We start from the raw sequence: 23,101 nt of genomic DNA, 5'->3' as shown, positions 1-23,101 counted from the left end.
AGTGATAAGATTCACAAAAACTACATATGTTTCTCATGAACCCGAGTAGCAAACGTAACTAATCTTACACTCTACACTATTTTATACTGATTTGATTTGTCGTCTTAAATAATCCTTTTTCCAACCAGTCTCTGACAGTCATTGGATTTACCAGCACACAAACACACAGTAGTCAAAGGTTTATCATCCTTTAACTCTGTATAATCAATATTTAAAGCATAGATATTGACCTGCATGATGAACTCTCGTCGACGAGGCATCCCTCTCTCAGAGAGCAGCAGGTACTCTGGTTCCTTCTCCTTCTTGGCCTGTTGGATCTGAGCGAGGCGGCTGATGGGGTTCATACCCTGGCCGTAGTCTGGTTCCGTCTGGGATTAAAGGAAATACTCATGTAATCAATCACTGCGATCATTTTCACTAAACCAGTGAACCGAGTTCAGCTGCTCGGACTATTCATGGATTAAAGAAAATGAGATCATCTGCACCGGATAGATGAAAAGATAGACATTTATTGAATGACACAGGAAATTTGATTTGTGACATTAAACCTCAGACACTTTTATAGTGTTTCAGAACGTAACCCACTTTTAATCCTTTTTTACCATATTTTTGCTGCTTTTAATGCATTTTTGTTACATTACTCCCACTTCTGACACTTCTATATCAAATTTCAATGCATTTTCTGCACATTTTTTCCACTGTCAAGGCATTTTCAGCACTTATAAACCCTTTCCACCACTTTTCCTCCTAATGTCACATATGTCGACCAATTATTGTCACTTTTAACCTCTTTTCACCATATTTCATGCTTATTTTTGCCAACTTAACTATATTCATGTCATGACATGTCCATAATTTGCCAGTTTAAACTAATTGTTCCTACTTTTTAAATTACATCACTGTTATCTCTGCCACTTTAAAGCACATTTATGATTTGTCATGCCCATTATTTGCCAGTTTAAACTCATTTAAATTACATATATAAATTATATTACCTACCCCGGTTTTTAAAATCCAATTTCACCACCTTTTCTGGTCACTTTGAACCAATTTTATTTCTGATTAAAACCAGGATTTCCATCTTTAAGATGACTATAATAATAATAATAAACTTCCTGGATAAAGGTGGATATTATTCAGATGAATAAATAAATGTGGTTATCACAGATTTATAGAACAATGGACCATCATTTTGCTGACTTTATGGCAATCTATATATCTATCTATATCTACCGTACCTTAAGGATGGTCTTGGGTCGTTTCTTGTAGTGTGTTTTGGGTTTCTCCACAGTGGGGATGAAGGGCAGCTTCTTCAGGTCCTGGAGGATGGCCAGGGCGGCGCGTTTCTTGGACAGCTTCTTGCTGTTGCCCTCACCGTCAGCAGAAAACTCTCCCACGCTGACACGGGTCAGGAAGCTTTTCATGTGCGGGGGGCCACTCTCCTTCAGCACCTGGGCATACGTTATGTCATAAGAACATATGATGTCAGAGGAAAGACGAGGCTAATGCAGATAAGTGATGGAAGTGTGCTGCTCCACACATTGGTCCAAAAACACCTGCTTTACATAATCACTCTGCAACTCTCCCATATGTGCACAACAACACAGACATAAACACACACACACATGTGCACACACACACTTGTGGAGATTAACATGCTCTACATGAGTGTCTCTAGTGATGGAGGCTCAGTTTCCTTCCTGCAGCCTCTGGTCACCTGGGAGACCTAAAACAAACACCGGCTGGCGTTAGGTCATGCTTCTGCAATCACATCTACTTCCTGTGAACACTGAGTGTGTAGCAGGTGGAGTTCCCTCCAACCTTTCTGGAGAAAAACACACCGAGGAAGAGTTGGATTTCACACACCGACCGAATTCAGGGAAACACGTTTGATTCCTGCGGATGTGGTTTCGTCTGCTATAGTGCGTGTGTGTGTGCATGTGTGTGCATGCGTGTGTGTGTGTGTGTTCGCATGTTGGGGTAAAGTTTCTTAACTAACTCCCATGGTCCTACATGGTCCCTGTTTTTCTTCATATGAGCCTAATATGTAGTGCAGACAGGAGAGAACTGGTGCAATCTGGAAACGGTTCATTTCAACCAAAAGAACAATTACTTAATGAATGCATGAATACAGGGAAGAACGAACACTTTGTGTTGTCATTTCATGTGTTTTTGGTCATTTTTTTTGTATTGTGTATTTTCTCTCATTTTGCACTTTTTGTTGATGTTTTGCGTTTTTACTGTATTTTTGTAGGTTTCTGAAGTCATTTAACATATTTTCCTCTCATTGGTATTTTTTGTTTTGTTTTGTTGCAGTTATGTGTGTTTTTGGAGTCACCATTTGCATGTCAAGACACAATATATCTCGATACTAAACAATACGGTATGTATCACGATGTCACAGTACAAAATGGTATGAATTACAATTATTTTTAGTTTTTCAAACTTGTGAGAACAAGCAAATGGTAACTGTAATTCAAGTACAAATATCAAAAACAAGTGGTACGTTTACATGTTACATATGTCAACGCAATTAAAAGTTTTTTTTTGTTGTCAAAAAACATTTAAAAAAATCGATTTGGACATTTTATGGATCGATGCGATAATTGTGCGGTGAAATATTGCCGAATCGATTTTTTTCTGTTTTTTTCTGTTGATACGTTCAACAGTAATTAATGACCCAACAAGAATTACAAAGTCACTCAAACTGACTTAGCTTTTACTAATAGGCCAGAAAGGATCATGAAGTCATTTAATATGCTCACTGGATTGTCTGATCACAATTTTATAATGGTGTCTAAAAATTAAATGACCACTGGCTGCTACTGAATTTTTTAAAATACCAAAACATGAACCAAAGCACTGAAGTCCACTGCCCCTGGTTTCCCTCCCCAGGTCCAGGACCAGGTTTCCTCACACAATAGGACTGTTTAGGATTTATTTCAGCAGTTTTCTGGTTCTGCTCCTGTTCTCATTCAGTCTGTGGATGTTTTTTTTATGAGTGTGTTTATTGTGAGAGTAATATTGATGGTCTTATTAATAGGTAAGATTAAAAACAAATAATCTTTAGCACCAAAAGTAAGGAAATGTGTTCATGTATTAGATTTTTTGTAACAATGATTCTTAGAAATAAATCTTAAATCATTAGAAAGTCTGTTTATTTCCTTTTTAAATGATGCCACATTTTAAAGGTGATGAGCAGCAGCGCTGAGTATGTGGGTGACAGTGACACCCATAAAAACTGCCACATCTTCTTACCTCTACTTTTTGCACTTGTGTTGAGGTTTTATATAAAATCCTCTGTGATTTTGCCAACATTCAATGTTTAATGTCTAATGTTACAGAGAAATTCCCCTTTTTCTGACATGACTTTAGCGTTATATTAATGATCTAGTAAGAATTATACCACTCTTTCATAAAGACTGCCTTTTTCATCTACTTTAATTTACTGTAAAATAAGTAGGATTTTATGAAATTGTTACATTTTAAGAAGAAAAGAAATAAAACTACTGTACATAATATTGTAGACATACACATGTACAATCATACAAAGCATTCCTAGGTGAATTAAATATGTTGAATGAAACATAATGAGGCTAAAAATGTCTTGAACCACAGAGTCTGTTTTATGTCAGGTATAATCTGATAATATGTCTGCATATCATAAGATATGGGTTTTAGACGATTTAAAGTTGATCAAGGCATATTATTGCATTGGTAACGTACATGCAGTGTTGGGTAAGTTACTGTGTTTCAAAGGACTAGTTATTTTTCACATTCAGTGCTAATCTGTAAGATACATGTAAAATAAATACATGTTTAAAAAGAATTAATAATTTTCTGCCTCAGCCTGTTTTGTGTGTTTTTGTTATTTTATGTCTTAATGGAGTCATTTTGTGTTTGAGTTGTTTATTGTGCGATCTTAGTCGTTTTGTTCTTTTTATTTACATTATTTATCATGAAATAAGCTCACAGGAAATGAACCTATGACATCATCAATAGTCGGCCTTTGAAGTGTATGTTCTGTGATGTCATTGAGGCAAAGATGCTACTGGTTCTTTTGTTTCCTTTCATTTTCATTTAGTTCTAAATTATTTGTCACCGTGTTTGGCTGTGTGAGGGAAGTTTTCAAAAAAAACATGAATAGAAATAATAATAATAATAATAATAAGCCCTCATTTTTACATAGGGCTATTTTTAGCACTAAAAGACACTTTAGGAAGTTTTTCCAAAAGTTTAAAAAGGACAAATCCAAAGATGTGGAGCGGAGCTGCATCCCACAGCAGATACCACAGCAGGAGGATGATGAGCACCACGAGGGAGACACTGAAGACAAAGAAATATTCAGTCAGGACATCTTGTTTCCAAACTTGTCATTCATATCTTCAGATTCATCAGGGTTTGGTTCTAGTAGGACCATCATAAATCCAAAGAGTTGGACCTGGGCAACTATACCGTCTTTTCCTTCATCCTCCACTGGTTCAAACCCTAATGTATCTTCAACAACCGCGAATGACTCTTTGCTTGAAGTGCTGGAATATTCTTGTCATCACCCTGATGCCAATAAAACAACATTCCACCACAATTCAGCTGTCCTGAGGAGCAGCGAGGAGTTCACAAGCAGGTACAAAGAAGAGAAACTGCTCGGTGAAGGTGGATTTTCAAAGGTTTACGCTGGAGAATGTCGGTCCACTTCTACACCTGTGGCCATTAAACATATCTCCAAGGAGGACGTGGAGTATGTGAAAGTGAACTGTCAGGGTAATGTTTACAATGAGATCTTGGAGGTGTTCCTCTTGGATCAGGCGGCCGGTTGTCTCTGTGACGGCAGCTTTAAAAACCCCGCCGTGATTGGCCTCATGGACGTCTTTCAACTGGAGACGGAGGTGATTATCGTCATGGAACGACTGCCGGACACAGTGGATGGGTTTGATTACTTACTTGAAGTAAATCATATACCAGAGGACAAGATCAAGGTCATCTTCACACAGATCATCAACGCCGCATTGCTAATGCACAAAAATGGCGTCTTCCACCGGGACCTGAAGCTGGAAAACATCCTGGTTAATAGGAACAAAGGAACTCCTGAGATCAGAGTCATCGACTTCGGCTGTGGGGACTTCGTACAAAACGAGCCCTTCCGGGACTTCTGTGGAACTCTAGAATTTGCACCACCAGAACATATTCGTGGGGAAACTTACAAGGCCGAGGCAACGACGGTATGGCAAATCGGAGTCATGCTACATATGACCTGTACCGGGGTCTGTTTCGAAACATCGGAATACATAAAAAAAGACAAAGAGGTGCTGAAGAATGTATCGAAGGAGTGCAATGACTTCTTGAGCCAGTGTCTGGCCTTGGACCCAAATCAACGTCCAACCTTAGAGGATCTACTTCTACATCCCTGGCTGGAGTTAACTGGTCCCCACGAACCTGAAAGTTGTTTACAACGTGGCAGACACCGAGGGTGCTCCGTCATGTAAATCATAACACCACCAAGGAGGTGGAGTTATGATTCATGCAAAAGACACTTTTAAATGTCATGAAATAAAAGTCACAAATGACAATAAATTGGAATTTCTTTGCTTAAATGTAACCATGTCACTGCAAATGTCTTTTACTTTAGTTATTATTTACATTAAATGTTGATTTTTATGAGAAACTAGAATTGTTACTAAAACAATTAAATCATAGCAAAGAGGTAATAATAATGGGTGACTTAAACATAAATTGGGATGTTAACCAAGGAAGGAGAAGTTTGAAAAAGGTTATGGATGAAATGAACATGACTCAGGTAGTTAATGACCCAACAAGAATTACAAAGTCACTCAAACTGACTTAGCTTTTACTAATAGGCCAGAAAGGATCATGAAGTCATTTAATATGCTCACTGGATTGTCTGATCACAATTTTATAATGGTGTCTAAAAATTAAATGACCACTGGCTGCTACTGAATTTTTTAAAATACCAAAACATGAACCAAAGCACTGAAGTCCACTGCCCCTGGTTTCCCTCCCCAGGTCCAGGACCAGGTTTCCTCACACAATAGGACTGTTTAGGATTTATTTCAGCAGTTTTCTGGTTCTGCTCCTGTTCTCATTCAGTCTGTGGATGTTTTTTTTATGAGTGTGTTTATTGTGAGAGTAATATTGATGGTCTTATTAATAGGTAAGATTAAAAACAAATAATCTTTAGCACCAAAAGTAAGGAAATGTGTTCATGTATTAGATTTTTTGTAACAATGATTCTTAGAAATAAATCTTAAATCATTAGAAAGTCTGTTTATTTCCTTTTTAAATGATGCCACATTTTAAAGGTGATGAGCAGCAGCGCTGAGTATGTGGGTGACAGTGACACCCATAAAAACTGCCACATCTTCTTACCTCTACTTTTTGCACTTGTGTTGAGGTTTTATATAAAATCCTCTGTGATTTTGCCAACATTCAATGTTTAATGTCTAATGTTACAGAGAAATTCCCCTTTTTCTGACATGACTTTAGCGTTATATTAATGATCTAGTAAGAATTATACCACTCTTTCATAAAGACTGCCTTTTTCATCTACTTTAATTTACTGTAAAATAAGTAGGATTTTATGAAATTGTTACATTTTAAGAAGAAAAGAAATAAAACTACTGTACATAATATTGTAGACATACACATGTACAATCATACAAAGCATTCCTAGGTGAATTAAATATGTTGAATGAAACATAATGAGGCTAAAAATGTCTTGAACCACAGAGTCTGTTTTATGTCAGGTATAATCTGATAATATGTCTGCATATCATAAGATATGGGTTTTAGACGATTTAAAGTTGATCAAGGCATATTATTGCATTGGTAACGTACATGCAGTGTTGGGTAAGTTACTGTGTTTCAAAGGACTAGTTATTTTTCACATTCAGTGCTAATCTGTAAGATACATGTAAAATAAATACATGTTTAAAAAGAATTAATAATTTTCTGCCTCAGCCTGTTTTGTGTGTTTTTGTTATTTTATGTCTTAATGGAGTCATTTTGTGTTTGAGTTGTTTATTGTGCGATCTTAGTCGTTTTGTTCTTTTTATTTACATTATTTATCATGAAATAAGCTCACAGGAAATGAACCTATGACATCATCAATAGTCGGCCTTTGAAGTGTATGTTCTGTGATGTCATTGAGGCAAAGATGCTACTGGTTCTTTTGTTTCCTTTCATTTTCATTTAGTTCTAAATGATTTGTCACCGTGTTTGGCTGTGTGAGGGAAGTTTTCAAAAAAAACATGAATAGAAATAATAATAATAATAATAATAAGCCCTCATTTTTACATAGGGCTATTTGTAGCACTAAAAGACACTTTAGGAAGTTTTTCCAAAAGTTTAAAAAGGACAAATCCAAAGATGTGGAGCGGAGCTGCATCCCACAGCAGATACCACAGCAGGAGGATGATGAGCACCACGAGGGAGACACTGAAGACAAAGAAATATTCAGTCAGGACATCTTGTTTCCAAACTTGTCATTCATATCTTCAGATTCATCAGGGTTTGGTTCTAGTAGGACCATCATAAATCCAAAGAGTTGGACCTGGGCAACTATACCGTCTTTTCCTTCATCCTCCACTGGTTCAAACCCTAATGTATCTTCAACAACCGCGAATGACTCTTTGCTTGAAGTGCTGGAATATTCTTGTCATCACCCTGATGCCAATAAAACAACATTCCACCACAATTCAGCTGTCCTGAGGAGCAGCGAGGAGTTCACAAGCAGGTACAAAGAAGAGAAACTGCTCGGTGAAGGTGGATTTTCAAAGGTTTACGCTGGAGAATGTCGGTCCACTTCTACACCTGTGGCCATTAAACATATCTCCAAGGAGGACGTGGAGTATGTGAAAGTGAACTGTCAGGGTAATGTTTACAATGAGATCTTGGAGGTGTTCCTCTTGGATCAGGCGGCCGGTTGTCTCTGTGACGGCAGCTTTAAAAACCCCGCCGTGATTGGCCTCATGGACGTCTTTCAACTGGAGACGGAGGTGATTATCGTCATGGAACGACTGCCGGACACAGTGGATGGGTTTGATTACTTACTTGAAGTAAATCATATACCAGAGGACAAGATCAAGGTCATCTTCACACAGATCATCAACGCCGCATTGCTAATGCACAAGAATGGCGTCTTCCACCGGGACCTGAAGCTGGAAAACATCCTGGTTAATAGGAACAAAGGAACTCCTGAGATCAGAGTCATCGACTTCGGCTGTGGGGACTTCGTACAAAACGAGCCCTTCCGGGACTTCTGTGGAACTCTAGAATTTGCACCACCAGAACATATTCGTGGGGAAACTTACAAGGCCGAGGCAACGACGGTATGGCAAATCGGAGTCATGCTACATATGACCTGTACCGGGGTCTGTTTCGAAACATCGGAATACATAAAAAAAGACAAAGAGGTGCTGAAGAATGTATCGAAGGAGTGCAATGACTTCTTGAGCCAGTGTCTGGCCTTGGACCCAAATCAACGTCCAACCTTAGAGGATCTACTTCTACATCCCTGGCTGGAGTTAACTGGTCCCCACGAACCTGAAAGTTGTTTACAACGTGGCAGACACCGAGGGTGCTCCGTCATGTAAATCATAACACCACCAAGGAGGTGGAGTTATGATTCATGCAAAAGACACTTTTAAATGTCATGAAATAAAAGTCACAAATGACAATAAATTGGAATTTCTTTGCTTAAATGTAACCATGTCACTGCAAATGTCTTTTACTTTAGTTATTATTTACATTAAATGTTGATTTTTATGAGAAACTAGAATTGTTACTAAAACAATTAAATCATAGCAAAGAGGTAATAATAATGGGTGACTTAAACATAAATTGGGATGTTAACCAAGGAAGGAGAAGTTTGAAAAAGGTTATGGATGAAATGAACATGACTCAGGTAGTTAATGACCCAACAAGAATTACAAAGTCACTCAAACTGACTTAGCTTTTACTAATAGGCCAGAAAGGATCATGAAGTCATTTAATATGCTCACTGGATTGTCTGATCACAATTTTATAATGGTGTCTAAAAATTAAATGACCACTGGCTGCTACTGAATTTTTTAAAATACCAAAACATGAACCAAAGCACTGAAGTCCACTGCCCCTGGTTTCCCTCCCCAGGTCCAGGACCAGGTTTCCTCACACAATAGGACTGTTTAGGATTTATTTCAGCAGTTTTCTGGTTCTGCTCCTGTTCTCATTCAGTCTGTGGATGTTTTTTTTATGAGTGTGTTTATTGTGAGAGTAATATTGATGGTCTTATTAATAGGTAAGATTAAAAACAAATAATCTTTAGCACCAAAAGTAAGGAAATGTGTTCATGTATTAGATTTTTTGTAACAATGATTCTTAGAAATAAATCTTAAATCATTAGAAAGTCTGTTTATTTCCTTTTTAAATGATGCCACATTTTAAAGGTGATGAGCAGCAGCGCTGAGTATGTGGGTGACAGTGACACCCATAAAAACTGCCACATCTTCTTACCTCTACTTTTTGCACTTGTGTTGAGGTTTTATATAAAATCCTCTGTGATTTTGCCAACATTCAATGTTTAATGTCTAATGTTACAGAGAAATTCCCCTTTTTCTGACATGACTTTAGCGTTATATTAATTATCTAGTAAGAATTATACCACTCTTTCATAAAGACTGCCTTTTTCATCTACTTTAATTTACTGTAAAATAAGTAGGATTTTATGAAATTGTTACATTTTAAGAAGAAAAGAAATAAAACTACTGTACATAATATTGTAGACATACACATGTACAATCATACAAAGCATTCCTAGGTGAATTAAATATGTTGAATGAAACATAATGAGGCTAAAAATGTCTTGAACCACAGAGTCTGTTTTATGTCAGGTATAATCTGATAATATGTCTGCATATCATAAGATATGGGTTTTAGACGATTTAAAGTTGATCAAGGCATATTATTGCATTGGTAACGTACATGCAGTGTTGGGTAAGTTACTGTGTTTCAAAGGACTAGTTATTTTTCACATTCAGTGCTAATCTGTAAGATACATGTAAAATAAATACATGTTTAAAAAGAATTAATAATTTTCTGCCTCAGCCTGTTTTGTGTGTTTTTGTTATTTTATGTCTTAATGGAGTCATTTTGTGTTTGAGTTGTTTATTGTGCGATCTTAGTCGTTTTGTTCTTTTTATTTACATTATTTATCATGAAATAAGCTCACAGGAAATGAACCTATGACATCATCAATAGTCGGCCTTTGAAGTGTATGTTCTGTGATGTCATTGAGGCAAAGATGCTACTGGTTCTTTTGTTTCCTTTCATTTTCATTTAGTTCTAAATGATTTGTCACCGTGTTTGGCTGTGTGAGGGAAGTTTTCAAAAAAAACATGAATAGAAATAATAATAATAATAATAATAAGCCCTCATTTTTACATAGGGCTATTTGTAGCACTAAAAGACACTTTAGGAAGTTTTTCCAAAAGTTTAAAAAGGACAAATCCAAAGATGTGGAGCGGAGCTGCATCCCACAGCAGATACCACAGCAGGAGGATGATGAGCACCACGAGGGAGACACTGAAGACAAAGAAATATTCAGTCAGGACATCTTGTTTCCAAACTTGTCATTCATATCTTCAGATTCATCAGGGTTTGGTTCTAGTAGGACCATCATAAATCCAAAGAGTTGGACCTGGGCAACTATACCGTCTTTTCCTTCATCCTCCACTGGTTCAAACCCTAATGTATCTTCAACAACCGCGAATGACTCTTTGCTTGAAGTGCTGGAATATTCTTGTCATCACCCTGATGCCAATAAAACAACATTCCACCACAATTCAGCTGTCCTGAGGAGCAGCGAGGAGTTCACAAGCAGGTACAAAGAAGAGAAACTGCTCGGTGAAGGTGGATTTTCAAAGGTTTACGCTGGAGAATGTCGGTCCACTTCTACACCTGTGGCCATTAAACATATCTCCAAGGAGGACGTGGAGTATGTGAAAGTGAACTGTCAGGGTAATGTTTACAATGAGATCTTGGAGGTGTTCCTCTTGGATCAGGCGGCCGGTTGTCTCTGTGACGGCAGCTTTAAAAACCCCGCCGTGATTGGCCTCATGGACGTCTTTCAACTGGAGACGGAGGTGATTATCGTCATGGAACGACTGCCGGACACAGTGGATGGGTTTGATTACTTACTTGAAGTAAATCATATACCAGAGGACAAGATCAAGGTCATCTTCACACAGATCATCAACGCCGCATTGCTAATGCACAAAAATGGCGTCTTCCACCGGGACCTGAAGCTGGAAAACATCCTGGTTAATAGGAACAAAGGAACTCCTGAGATCAGAGTCATCGACTTCGGCTGTGGGGACTTCGTACAAAACGAGCCCTTCCGGGACTTCTGTGGAACTCTAGAATTTGCACCACCAGAACATATTCGTGGGGAAACTTACAAGGCCGAGGCAACGACGGTATGGCAAATCGGAGTCATGCTACATATGACCTGTACCGGGGTCTGTTTCGAAACATCGGAATACATAAAAAAAGACAAAGAGGTGCTGAAGAATGTATCGAAGGAGTGCAATGACTTCTTGAGCCAGTGTCTGGCCTTGGACCCAAATCAACGTCCAACCTTAGAGGATCTACTTCTACATCCCTGGCTGGAGTTAACTGGTCCCCACGAACCTGAAAGTTGTTTACAACGTGGCAGACACCGAGGGTGCTCCGTCATGTAAATCATAACACCACCAAGGAGGTGGAGTTATGATTCATGCAAAAGACACTTTTAAATGTCATGAAATAAAAGTCACATATGACAATAAATTGGAATTTCTTTGCTTAAATGTAACCATGTCACTGCAAATGTCTTTTACTTTAGTTATTATTTACATTAAATGTTGATTTTTATGAGAAACTAGAATTGTTACTAAAACAATTAAATCATAGCAAAGAGGTAATAATAATGGGTGACTTAAACATAAATTGGGATGTTAACCAAGGAAGGAGAAGTTTGAAAAAGGTTATGGATGAAATGAACATGACTCAGGTAGTTAATGACCCAACAAGAATTACAAAGTCACTCAAACTGACTTAGCTTTTACTAATAGGCCAGAAAGGATCATGAAGTCATTTAATATGCTCACTGGATTGTCTGATCACAATTTTATAATGGTGTCTAAAAATTAAATGACCACTGGCTGCTACTGAATTTTTTAAAATACCAAAACATGAACCAAAGCACTGAAGTCCACTGCCCCTGGTTTCCCTCCCCAGGTCCAGGACCAGGTTTCCTCACACAATAGGACTGTTTAGGATTTATTTCAGCAGTTTTCTGGTTCTGCTCCTGTTCTCATTCAGTCTGTGGATGTTTTTTTTATGAGTGTGTTTATTGTGAGAGTAATATTGATGGTCTTATTAATAGGTAAGATTAAAAACAAATAATCTTTAGCACCAAAAGTAAGGAAATGTGTTCATGTATTAGATTTTTTGTAACAATGATTCTTAGAAATAAATCTTAAATCATTAGAAAGTCTGTTTATTTCCTTTTTAAATGATGCCACATTTTAAAGGTGATGAGCAGCAGCGCTGAGTATGTGGGTGACAGTGACACCCATAAAAACTGCCACATCTTCTTACCTCTACTTTTTGCACTTGTGTTGAGGTTTTATATAAAATCCTCTGTGATTTTGCCAACATTCAATGTTTAATGTCTAATGTTACAGAGAAATTCCCCTTTTTCTGACATGACTTTAGCGTTATATTAATTATCTAGTAAGAATTATACCACTCTTTCATAAAGACTGCCTTTTTCATCTACTTTAATTTACTGTAAAATAAGTAGGATTTTATGAAATTGTTACATTTTAAGAAGAAAAGAAATAAAACTACTGTACATAATATTGTAGACATACACATGTACAATCATACAAAGCATTCCTAGGTGAATTAAATATGTTGAATGAAACATAATGAGGCTGAAAATGTCTTGAACCACAGAGTCTGTTTTATGTCAGGTATAATCTGATAATATGTCTGCATATCATAAGATATGGGTTTTAGACGATTTAAAGTTGATCAAGGCATATTATTGCATTGGTAACGTACATGCAGTGTTGGGTAAGTTACTGTGTTTCAAAGGACTAGTTATTTTTCACATTCAGTGCTAATCTGTAAGATACATGTAAAATAAATACATGTTTAAAAAGAATTAATAATTTTCTGCCTCAGCCTGTTTTGTGTGTTTTTGTTATTTTATGTCTTAATGGAGTCATTTTGTGTTTGAGTTGTTTATTGTGCGATCTTAGTCGTTTTGTTCTTTTTATTTACATTATTTATCATGAAATAAGCTCACAGGAAATGAACCTATGACATCATCAATAGTCGGCCTTTGAAGTGTATGTTCTGTGATGTCATTGAGGCAAAGATGCTACTGGTTCTTTTGTTTCCTTTCATTTTCATTTAGTTCTAAATTATTTGTCACCGTGTTTGGCTGTGTGAGGGAAGTTTTCAAAAAAAACATGAATAGAAATAATAATAATAATAATAATAAGCCCTCATTTTTACATAGGGCTATTTTTAGCACTAAAAGACACTTTAGGAAGTTTTTCCAAAAGTTTAAAAAGGACAAATCCAAAGATGTGGAGCGGAGCTGCATCCCACAGCAGATACCACAGCAGGAGGATGATGAGCACCACGAGGGAGACACTGAAGACAAAGAAATATTCAGTCAGGACATCTTGTTTCCAAACTTGTCATTCATATCTTCAGATTCATCAGGGTTTGGTTCTAGTAGGACCATCATAAATCCAAAGAGTTGGACCTGGGCAACTATACCGTCTTTTCCTTCATCCTCCACTGGTTCAAACCCTAATGTATCTTCAACAACCGCGAATGACTCTTTGCTTGAAGTGCTGGAATATTCTTGTCATCACCCTGATGCCAATAAAACAACATTCCACCACAATTCAGCTGTCCTGAGGAGCAGCGAGGAGTTCACAAGCAGGTACAAAGAAGAGAAACTGCTCGGTGAAGGTGGATTTTCAAAGGTTTACGCTGGAGAATGTCGGTCCACTTCTACACCTGTGGCCATTAAACATATCTCCAAGGAGGACGTGGAGTATGTGAAAGTGAACTGTCAGGGTAATGTTTACAATGAGATCTTGGAGGTGTTCCTCTTGGATCAGGCGGCCGGTTGTCTCTGTGACGGCAGCTTTAAAAACCCCGCCGTGATTGGCCTCATGGACGTCTTTCAACTGGAGACGGAGGTGATTATCGTCATGGAACGACTGCCGGACACAGTGGATGGGTTTGATTACTTACTTGAAGTAAATCATATACCAGAGGACAAGATCAAGGTCATCTTCACACAGATCATCAACGCCGCATTGCTAATGCACAAAAATGGCGTCTTCCACCGGGACCTGAAGCTGGAAAACATCCTGGTTAATAGGAACAAAGGAACTCCTGAGATCAGAGTCATCGACTTCGGCTGTGGGGACTTCGTACAAAACGAGCCCTTCCGGGACTTCTGTGGAACTCTAGAATTTGCACCTCCAGAACATATTCGTGGGGAAACTTACAAGGCCGAGGCAACGACGGTATGGCAAATCGGAGTCATGCTACATATGACCTGTACCGGGGTCTGTTTCGAAACATCGGAATACATAAAAAAAGACAAAGAGGTGCTGAAGAATGTATCGAAGGAGTGCAATGACTTCTTGAGCCAGTGTCTGGCCTTGGACCCAAATCAACGTCCAACCTTAGAGGATCTACTTCTACATCCCTGGCTGGAGTTAACTGGTCCCCACGAACCTGAAAGTTGTTTACAACGTGGCAGACACCGAGGGTGCTCCGTCATGTAAATCATAACACCACCAAGGAGGTGGAGTTATGATTCATGCAAAAGACACTTTTAAATGTCATGAAATAAAAGTCACAAATGACAATAAATTGGAATTTCTTTGCTTAAATGTAACCATGTCACTGCAAATGTCTTTTACTTTAGTTATTTACATTAAATGTTGATTTTTATGAGAAACTAGAATTGTTACTAAAACAATTAAATCATAGCAAAGAGGTAATAATAATGGGTGACTTAAACATAAATTGGGATGTTAACCAAGGAAGGAGAAGTTTGAAAAAGGTTATGGATGAAATGAACATGACTCAGGTAGTTAATGACCCAACAAGAATTACAAAGTCACTCAAACTGACTTAGCTTTTACTAATAGGCCAGAAAGGATCATGAAGTCATTTAATATGCTCACTGGATTGTCTGATCACAATTTTATAATGGTGTCTAAAAATTAAATGACCACTGGCTGCTACTGAATTTTTTAAAATACCAAAACATGAACCAAAGCACTGAAGTCCACTGCCCCTGGTTTCCCTCCCCAGGTCCAGGACCAGGTTTCCTCACACAATAGGACTGTTTAGGATTTATTTCAGCAGTTTTCTGGTTCTGCTCCTGTTCTCATTCAGTCTGTGGATGTTTTTTTTATGAGTGTGTTTATTGTGAGAGTAATATTGATGGTCTTATTAATAGGTAAGATTAAAAACAAATAATCTTTAGCACCAAAAGTAAGGAAATGTGTTCATGTATTAGATTTTTTGTAACAATGATTCTTAGAAATAAATCTTAAATCATTAGAAAGTCTGTTTATTTCCTTTTTAAATGATGCCACATTTTAAAGGTGATGAGCAGCAGCGCTGAGTATGTGGGTGACAGTGACACCCATAAAAACTGCCACATCTTCTTACCTCTACTTTTTGCACTTGTGTTGAGGTTTTATATAAAATCCTCTGTGATTTTGCCAACATTCAATGTTTAATGTCTAATGTTACAGAGAAATTCCCCTTTTTCTGACATGACTTTAGCGTTATATTAATGATCTAGTAAGAATTATACCACTCTTTCATAAAGACTGCCTTTTTCATCTACTTTAATTTACTGTAAAATAAGTAGGATTTTATGAAATTGTTACATTGGTAGCTGGAGAGATGCCAGGGCACTTCTCGAGCACTGTCGAGGTGCCCTTGAGCAAGGCACCAAACCCGTGCCATGCGTTCCCTTTATTGTAAAAGCAGCCCCACTCTGACATCTCTCCATTAATACATGTCCACAGGTCCAGTTTGTGCATGTGTGTGATTCAGGAGAAGCATGTCCCTAAAAATAACAGAGTGTAATGTCATTTCCCTTCAGGGATTAATAAAGTAATTCAAGTTCAAAATTAAAATTAAAATCCAATCTTAAATATTTCATTAACAAAGCTGCAAAAACGTTTGTCATTTTATTAAGTTGTGAAAATGTATGTATCAACAATCACCGACTGTATATATGCAATTAACTGATGATCTGAATGAAGGTTTAATACACATTTTGCATTGATGAGTTTAGCTCTCAATGAGAAAGGGAAGGATGTTGAATGTGTGGTCCAGGATCATTCCAGTGGAGAGTATAAATAAAATGTGTTTTATGTTCTAGTTTTTTTTTTCTTATGCATCCAGATAAACAATCACAATTCACTCCTTTCCAAGAAGTTGTCATGAGAGAATGTTGATGCTGCGTACCAGAGTTTTTAAGAACAACAAATGGGAACCAGGCCAGACCTGTATTCGCAAGGCAAATACATATTTGGCAATTTGAGAAAATTGGCAAGTACAATTGTTCATGTGAAAGAGTAATGTCTCTTTATGTTGTTGTTTTACTCATTAAATTAAAAGCAATAATGCAGGAAAAACAGAAGACTGACCTTGACCTTATATGTGACCTTGAGCGAAGGTCAAGGTCACATATTGAAAAGAAATGTTGTTCAATGGTAACAGTCTGAGCACTGGATCTCAATTTGTGGCCAAGTTATAGGGAAAAATTATTTTTGTGACATCATTACTGGTAGGTCGTACAGCTTTGAAATGAAATAAAATACTCACTTGAGATGAGCTTTTGATAAATGTAAGCATTGAACTTGTACGATTGATATTCGTAGAGATATGGAAAATGATGTTTTTGGACACTTGACGTGACCTTGACATTTTGACTCCAAAAAAGGTGGAGTGCACATCCTTTAGTGCATTAATAGCCGAGGAGGAGTTCCAGGACAAGGAAGTTGCGGATGAAAAATAATAAGAACTCCAATGAGAACACTGTATTTGGCACATACTGTACAACTAGCACAAATAAGACAAAGTTGTTGCATTGTGTCTGCATTGGAGGAAACGTTCTCATCAACAGCAAAAATCAGTCCAAAGTGAACAATAGGAACACCTAGTGAATAGAACAGACAGCAGGGTGAGAAACATGGGCTCTGGGCCCACAATGGCACCAGACATTCTGCAGTCAGTCTCCAGGCAGACAACACTGGATCTGCAGCGCACCGATGAGATTTCACCACTGTCATTAATTTACCAACTCAGCCCGCACACACATACAAAAACAAATACACAAACACACACTAATGTCTGGGATCAGGTTGTACCCAGGAAACCTTTGGCAATTCAATGTTTTTTTTTTTAATATATATCCTTTTCTATTCTTGTCTCTTGGTCTTTTCTTTTTAAAACATGTGAGGCCTTCTGTTCAGCTCCCCATAGAGACATCAATACCCCGACAAGTCTAAGGATCTGTACATGCAGGACCTCAGGTAGTCTGGAGGAGCAGGGCAGGACAATAGTGAGGACTGGTAGAGCAAAGAAAGGCTCTTTGTGACGACTATAGATGGACAAGCCCTGAGGGAAACTGCTCCTTGTAAGATGGGTGGTTCCTGGCCCACACGCTCTTCTCTAATGTCCTCCTAGGAAAAAGGAGCCTCCGATCCAACACACTAGCCGTGATTTACAGATTGGTTCTTCTTTGATCCTGACATGTGTTTGATATTGGCTGACAGGGGGATTAAATGAGCCAACGACTCTCAGGGTGGCGAAGACCCTCGTCAACGCTCAGCGACAGGAAAGCAGACACTCGCGAGCGAGCTCGTAGTGACTCACAGGTAATTTCACGTCTCAGTGAACGCACGGATGATATGAAGTGAAAACATGGAGTTTTCACTGCTCACATGAGACATGGAGTGTCTTTAAAGTTTATTATAGACAAACACAAAAAAAGATGTAATTCACGCTTGGTCCCTTTACAGCAGTGGTTCCCAACCTTTTCAGCCCACGGCCGCCAAAATAAAGTTTCCAGAGACCGGAGATTGAACACAGACATGAACATTGAAGAACAGTCATGTGGAGACAGGACCATCTATAACGGGGAATAAAGGGGAGAGATTTTTGGGATCCATCCATAAAGTCAGTAAAATGATGGTCCATTGATAACCACATTTATTTATTTATCTGAATAACATCCACTGTTATCCAGGAACGTTTATTATTATTATAGTCATCTTAAATATGGAAATCCTTGTTTTAATAACAAAATAAAATTGGTTGAAAGTGACCAAAAATGGAGGAAAAGGTGGGGAAATGGGATTTTAAAAACAAACAAATTTGTTAAAAGTTGCAAAATAGAATGGGGCAAAAACAACATTGGCTTAAAAGTGAAAAAAAGTTAAAAAATGGAAAGTTTGGCCCCTGGGCAAAAAAGAGTTTTACACCCCTGCTTTAAAATGTGAATGATCAGAATCTCTTATTTTCAGCCTTTCAGCCAAAGGCAAATTAAACAATGAAATGAGTTCCTAACATGAGTAGAGAGAATAATTGCAACCGACTGCTTTTTTTACATTTGTGTTTTATTAAATTGCACAAATCCTCTAAAGAATAGTTACAAAGCAGTGCTAGTTTAATGAAGAAAAAGTAGCGTTTTATGAGAAGCTTGTAATCAAAAGTTGGTGGAGAACATATTTCTAAAAAAAACATGAGGTATTTTAATGCTCAAAATCAGAGGTTAACGACTGCTTGATACAGCGGCGTTTTCCAACAATTCGTGAAAAGCTCTGCTCTGAAATGATGTCAGCAGGCTTTATTCTGATGATATAATGATGGTGACTTCTAAAAAACTAGTGTAAACCACATTTGAGGGAGGTTTTCATCCTTTTCTTGCTTAAGCCCAGAGTCTTTTGCGTATAAATGTCTCGCTGTAGGCTAGTCTAGAGCAGTGGCTCTCAAACTTTTTTGGCTCAAGTCCCCCGTTCTGACTTTTGAGAAATCTCATTTTGTGAAAAGTGAATGAAACAGTATTTAGTGGCTCCTGAATAGATTCATTTCTATAGTTTTTACATTTACGTCATCTCCCTTCTGATGTGGAACCAAGACTGACTCTTAAATGTTCACTTCATGTTCTAATCAAGATCATTTCTATCATTATTTTGTGCGTTGTTGGTGTTATTTTGTGTATTTTGTCTGTTTTTTTTTATTATTCAGTATATTCTTCTCTTATTTAGTCTGTTTTTGTTGTTCTTTTGTGTGCTGCTGGTAATATTTTGTATGATTATAATTTTTAACTAAAAAATAAATGTTATATAACCCCATATTTTTAATGCTTTCATTTGTTAATTTCTCTCTCTCTCTCTCAAGTACGCCCTTTAGTGCCATTGCGTACCCTTAGGGCAGACAGACAACTGTGGCCCTTGGTCTAATTTTATGCGCCCCCAAAGTAAATGTACAAAATGACAAAAAATACACAAAACAAGAACACATTAAAAAAAAAATACAAAGAATTACAACATTGCAGGAAAATACAGTAAAAGACAAAACACTACACACAACAATACTACAAAAATGAACAAAACAACAACAGTTACTGTTACAGTAGTACACAAAGTTACTCCGAAAAATATACAAATTTACAGAAAATGATAAAAGTACACAAAAAGACAAGAAAAACATGAAAAATGACTCTGCTAACCCACAGCACTAACAAACAAACAAAACAACAACAGAAATGCACAAAAAATACTCAAAAAAAAAGGCAAAATGACACAAATACACAATATGACTCCAACAGACATATATTTTACAGCAAAAATACACAAAAGGGCTACAGAAATACATAAAATGCATTACAACGAGCAAGACAACAACAAACATACACAGAATGACAGAAAAACACAAAATTACAATAAAACTTTTTGTTCTTTCCTGTATTAATGCTCAGATCACTCATTATTCTAAATGCTGACATTAATGTTGATCATGTGACCCTCTGATCAGCCTCGCTGTGATAAATGTGGCCTACCTCTGATGTAGGGGTACACGTACCTCCATTTAAGAAACACTGGTCTAGAGTTTGTCAAAACCAATATAATGCTGAGTGTTGCTGAATCCAGACGTTTTGCAACGGATGGACGAAATCTGACTGTCATGGATTGTTGTGCGAGTCATTTCCTTGTAATAATCTGTCAGTTTTAAAATAGACAGATAATAATAATAACACCTGCTGACAGATGTGGACAGGTGTTGAAAGACAGACTATGTGTGAGTGTGAGCACATGGAGAAATGATTTATTCCCCCAGCACTAAAGCACACAGACTGCTGAGCATTCCTCACATAATAGGAAACAAGTGAAAACCAGAGAGCGGTCCAACTGATGACAGCGACAGACACACAGCAGATAATGATGAAGTGCATGAGTCCAGATTTAGCTGTAATTATTAATAACTGTTCCGGGAAGGACGGTAACGTCATGCTCCAATGAGCAAATAGCTTTTAGGACACGGAACGATGAAGCTACAGTGTTACAAACACCATGTCCAGCCTTTTAAATGCTGTGTAAACTCTGATAAACCACGGTAACCACACGTCCAGATGTACCCAGACACCTCCTCTTTTCACGTCTTGTCCAGATTTGAAAAACTCCTAAAAATATTAGGCGGAATATATTCGGAATATATTCCGAATCTCTATTCCACGACAAAGGAGTTGTGAAAAAAAAATAATAATAAGAACTCCAACAATAAAATTTAGCAGAAGGATCCTCCTGGATAATAAAACCTCCATGGAGGTTCAGAGAGGGATTTGAAAACAAAGGAGCCACTGGGAAAAACTAAGAATGTAAGTCAAATATCTGGATGAATAAATGTTTCTGTAGCTAGTTTTTCCCTGTGTACATTCATGTGTATGCTTTTTAAACCTAATGGACAATAACAAGTTATTTATGTACTATATTGTATTTTGCTGTTACAAGGTAGATTCAAGAAAACCTTGAGTACTTTGAGTATCCCGAGGTTGGCCCAAGTGTCCTCTGTTTTGTAAACCACAATATGGCCACCCTATATTAACACGTGGTCAACGACAGGAGAAGAGTTTACCTCCTTTGCTTCCCACCCTGCCTTTCATTTCCTCCCCCCAAACTGAGCCTCCTGTGTTTTTGGCACCTTCCTGAGTGCAGATGAAGAAAAAGGACGATTAGGGAGAGAATATTGGCTGACTCAGCTTCAACGTGGTTAGAGTCAAGGAGAAAGGAAGTAGGGGGTCAAACGAGGACAGGGAAGTCTTTGGGGACCACGGCCCTGTTTACACAACGTTTTCTAGTGAAAACGTTAAAGTTTTGTAGCGCTCTGTTCAGTCCGTTTACACTACAACACATTTGCTTTCGAGTATATGGTATTTGCCCGGCATTACCACTATGTTACAATGTTCGCTAGTGTACTACACCATGTATACTACACGATGCACGAAACATGATTTAGAAGAAACTCGGCCCGATCCCAAAAATAGACGGACGAGTCAAAAATCGCCTTACTCTCCCTGAAACAGCGTGCTGACACGCTCTGGTGGCTGAAGTTAGTGAGTATGACTTTAAGAACTTCACAGAATCACAATCTGTTGTCGAAGCAAAAGCTACACTTTTTTTGAAAAACGTAATTTGTCAGTTTGATAAACATACCACTTGTTAGTTGCCAATTACTTGTTCTCGCAAGTAAAAAAAAATAGTTTTCCATACCATTTTGTACTTGATATTGTGATATATCTTGATGTATATCGTACCGTTTAGTATCGGGATATATCGTATCGTGAAATGTAAATCGTGAATTGTATCGTATTGTCAGATTCATGGCAATGTACACCCCTAGTCATTATAATGTTGTAAAAGTGGTAATTAATGTATTTTCTACATCTGTTGAAGATTCATGTTCTGCTAGCTGGATCAATTATCTTTTTAGGAAGTTCTCTGACCAATCAACCAGATATGTTCTTTTAGCAACTGTAAGTGAGGAACAATAAGGATGCATTATTGATCACTATATATCTTATTCCTCTGTGAATTTGGTTTGAATGTGCTGACACAAAATATCTGTAGGCAGAAGGCGATAAAGTCCATTTCTTATTAGGTTACAAACACTAGAAAAAACTACTTACAGAACAGAAACAAAGGAACGACTTACGTTGTCCTTCTAATTTTCTTGTTTTAAGTGAGTTTGAAGTCCAGTCAGCTGGAAGATCTTGTTTATGTTGTTCATAGCACACAATATGGAACAATAGGTGGAGCATTTCCAGCAGAATAGCCTGAGCATGACATTTTTACTTTCTTATAAAAACTGATTTTTAAAACAAAAATGTAAAAAATATGCTTTTTCTTCGTTTTTTGCCTGGGTTTATAGTGAGTTAAATGATTCTCTTATAAAATACTATCAAGAAGATGAACAAACTTAGGCTAAGTTATTTTTCAAAATAAAAGACCAGACCTCAATACCTTAACATTTCCCATGTGAAAAGCACGACAAATTCATTCAAAATAATGTTTATAGTAAAATTAAAAAAATCTAGATGTACCTATATCTTCATCATAATTCTGTGTATCTAAGATGAGAAAGTGGCTCAGTTTAAATGTGATTATTTATGTGTATTATTATTATTCTATTAATGCCGATTGCTCTCACCTCAAAATTAACGGATAAGTTCCTTTTCAGGGCGATTTCATAAACCAGGCTGATCTCTGATTTGCTGGCGTCGGAGCCTTCCTCGGTTTCTCCTTTGTCCTCTGGATCCTGGAAAATAGAAAAAGGCACAAAAATTATTGGAATAAAATAAAACGAAACGACTGGTGTTTGTCACAGTTTGATTTTCTTCTGTCATTTCTGAGGAAAACATTTAACTACGACTGGCACTGATAACACCCACACAAGTAACCTTTAAAAATCCTTTAACTGATCTTTATTGATGCCA

General features: G+C 37.5%; 1 protein-coding gene across 1 annotated transcript in view; it reads right to left on the bottom strand.

Moving 5' to 3' along the window:
• stau2 (staufen double-stranded RNA binding protein 2) overlaps positions 1–23,101 on the bottom strand; it is a 114,905-nt gene that overhangs the window by 67,110 nt on the left and 24,694 nt on the right. The window contains exons 7-9 of the mRNA XM_028434747.1: positions 22,816–22,923; positions 1,239–1,451; positions 231–368 (exon numbers count right to left, since the gene is read on the bottom strand). Coding sequence (XP_028290548.1) covers positions 231–368; positions 1,239–1,451; positions 22,816–22,923 — 459 coding nt within the window. The remainder of the gene's footprint in view (positions 1–230; positions 369–1,238; positions 1,452–22,815; positions 22,924–23,101) is intronic.

This window comes from Gouania willdenowi, chromosome 20 (genome assembly GCF_900634775.1).
Source record: "Gouania willdenowi chromosome 20, fGouWil2.1, whole genome shotgun sequence".
Classification (NCBI taxonomy): domain Eukaryota; kingdom Metazoa; phylum Chordata; class Actinopteri; order Blenniiformes; family Gobiesocidae; genus Gouania; species Gouania willdenowi.
The sequence above is the reverse complement of the archived record's forward strand: the minus strand, read 5'-3'. Positions and strand labels throughout refer to the sequence as shown.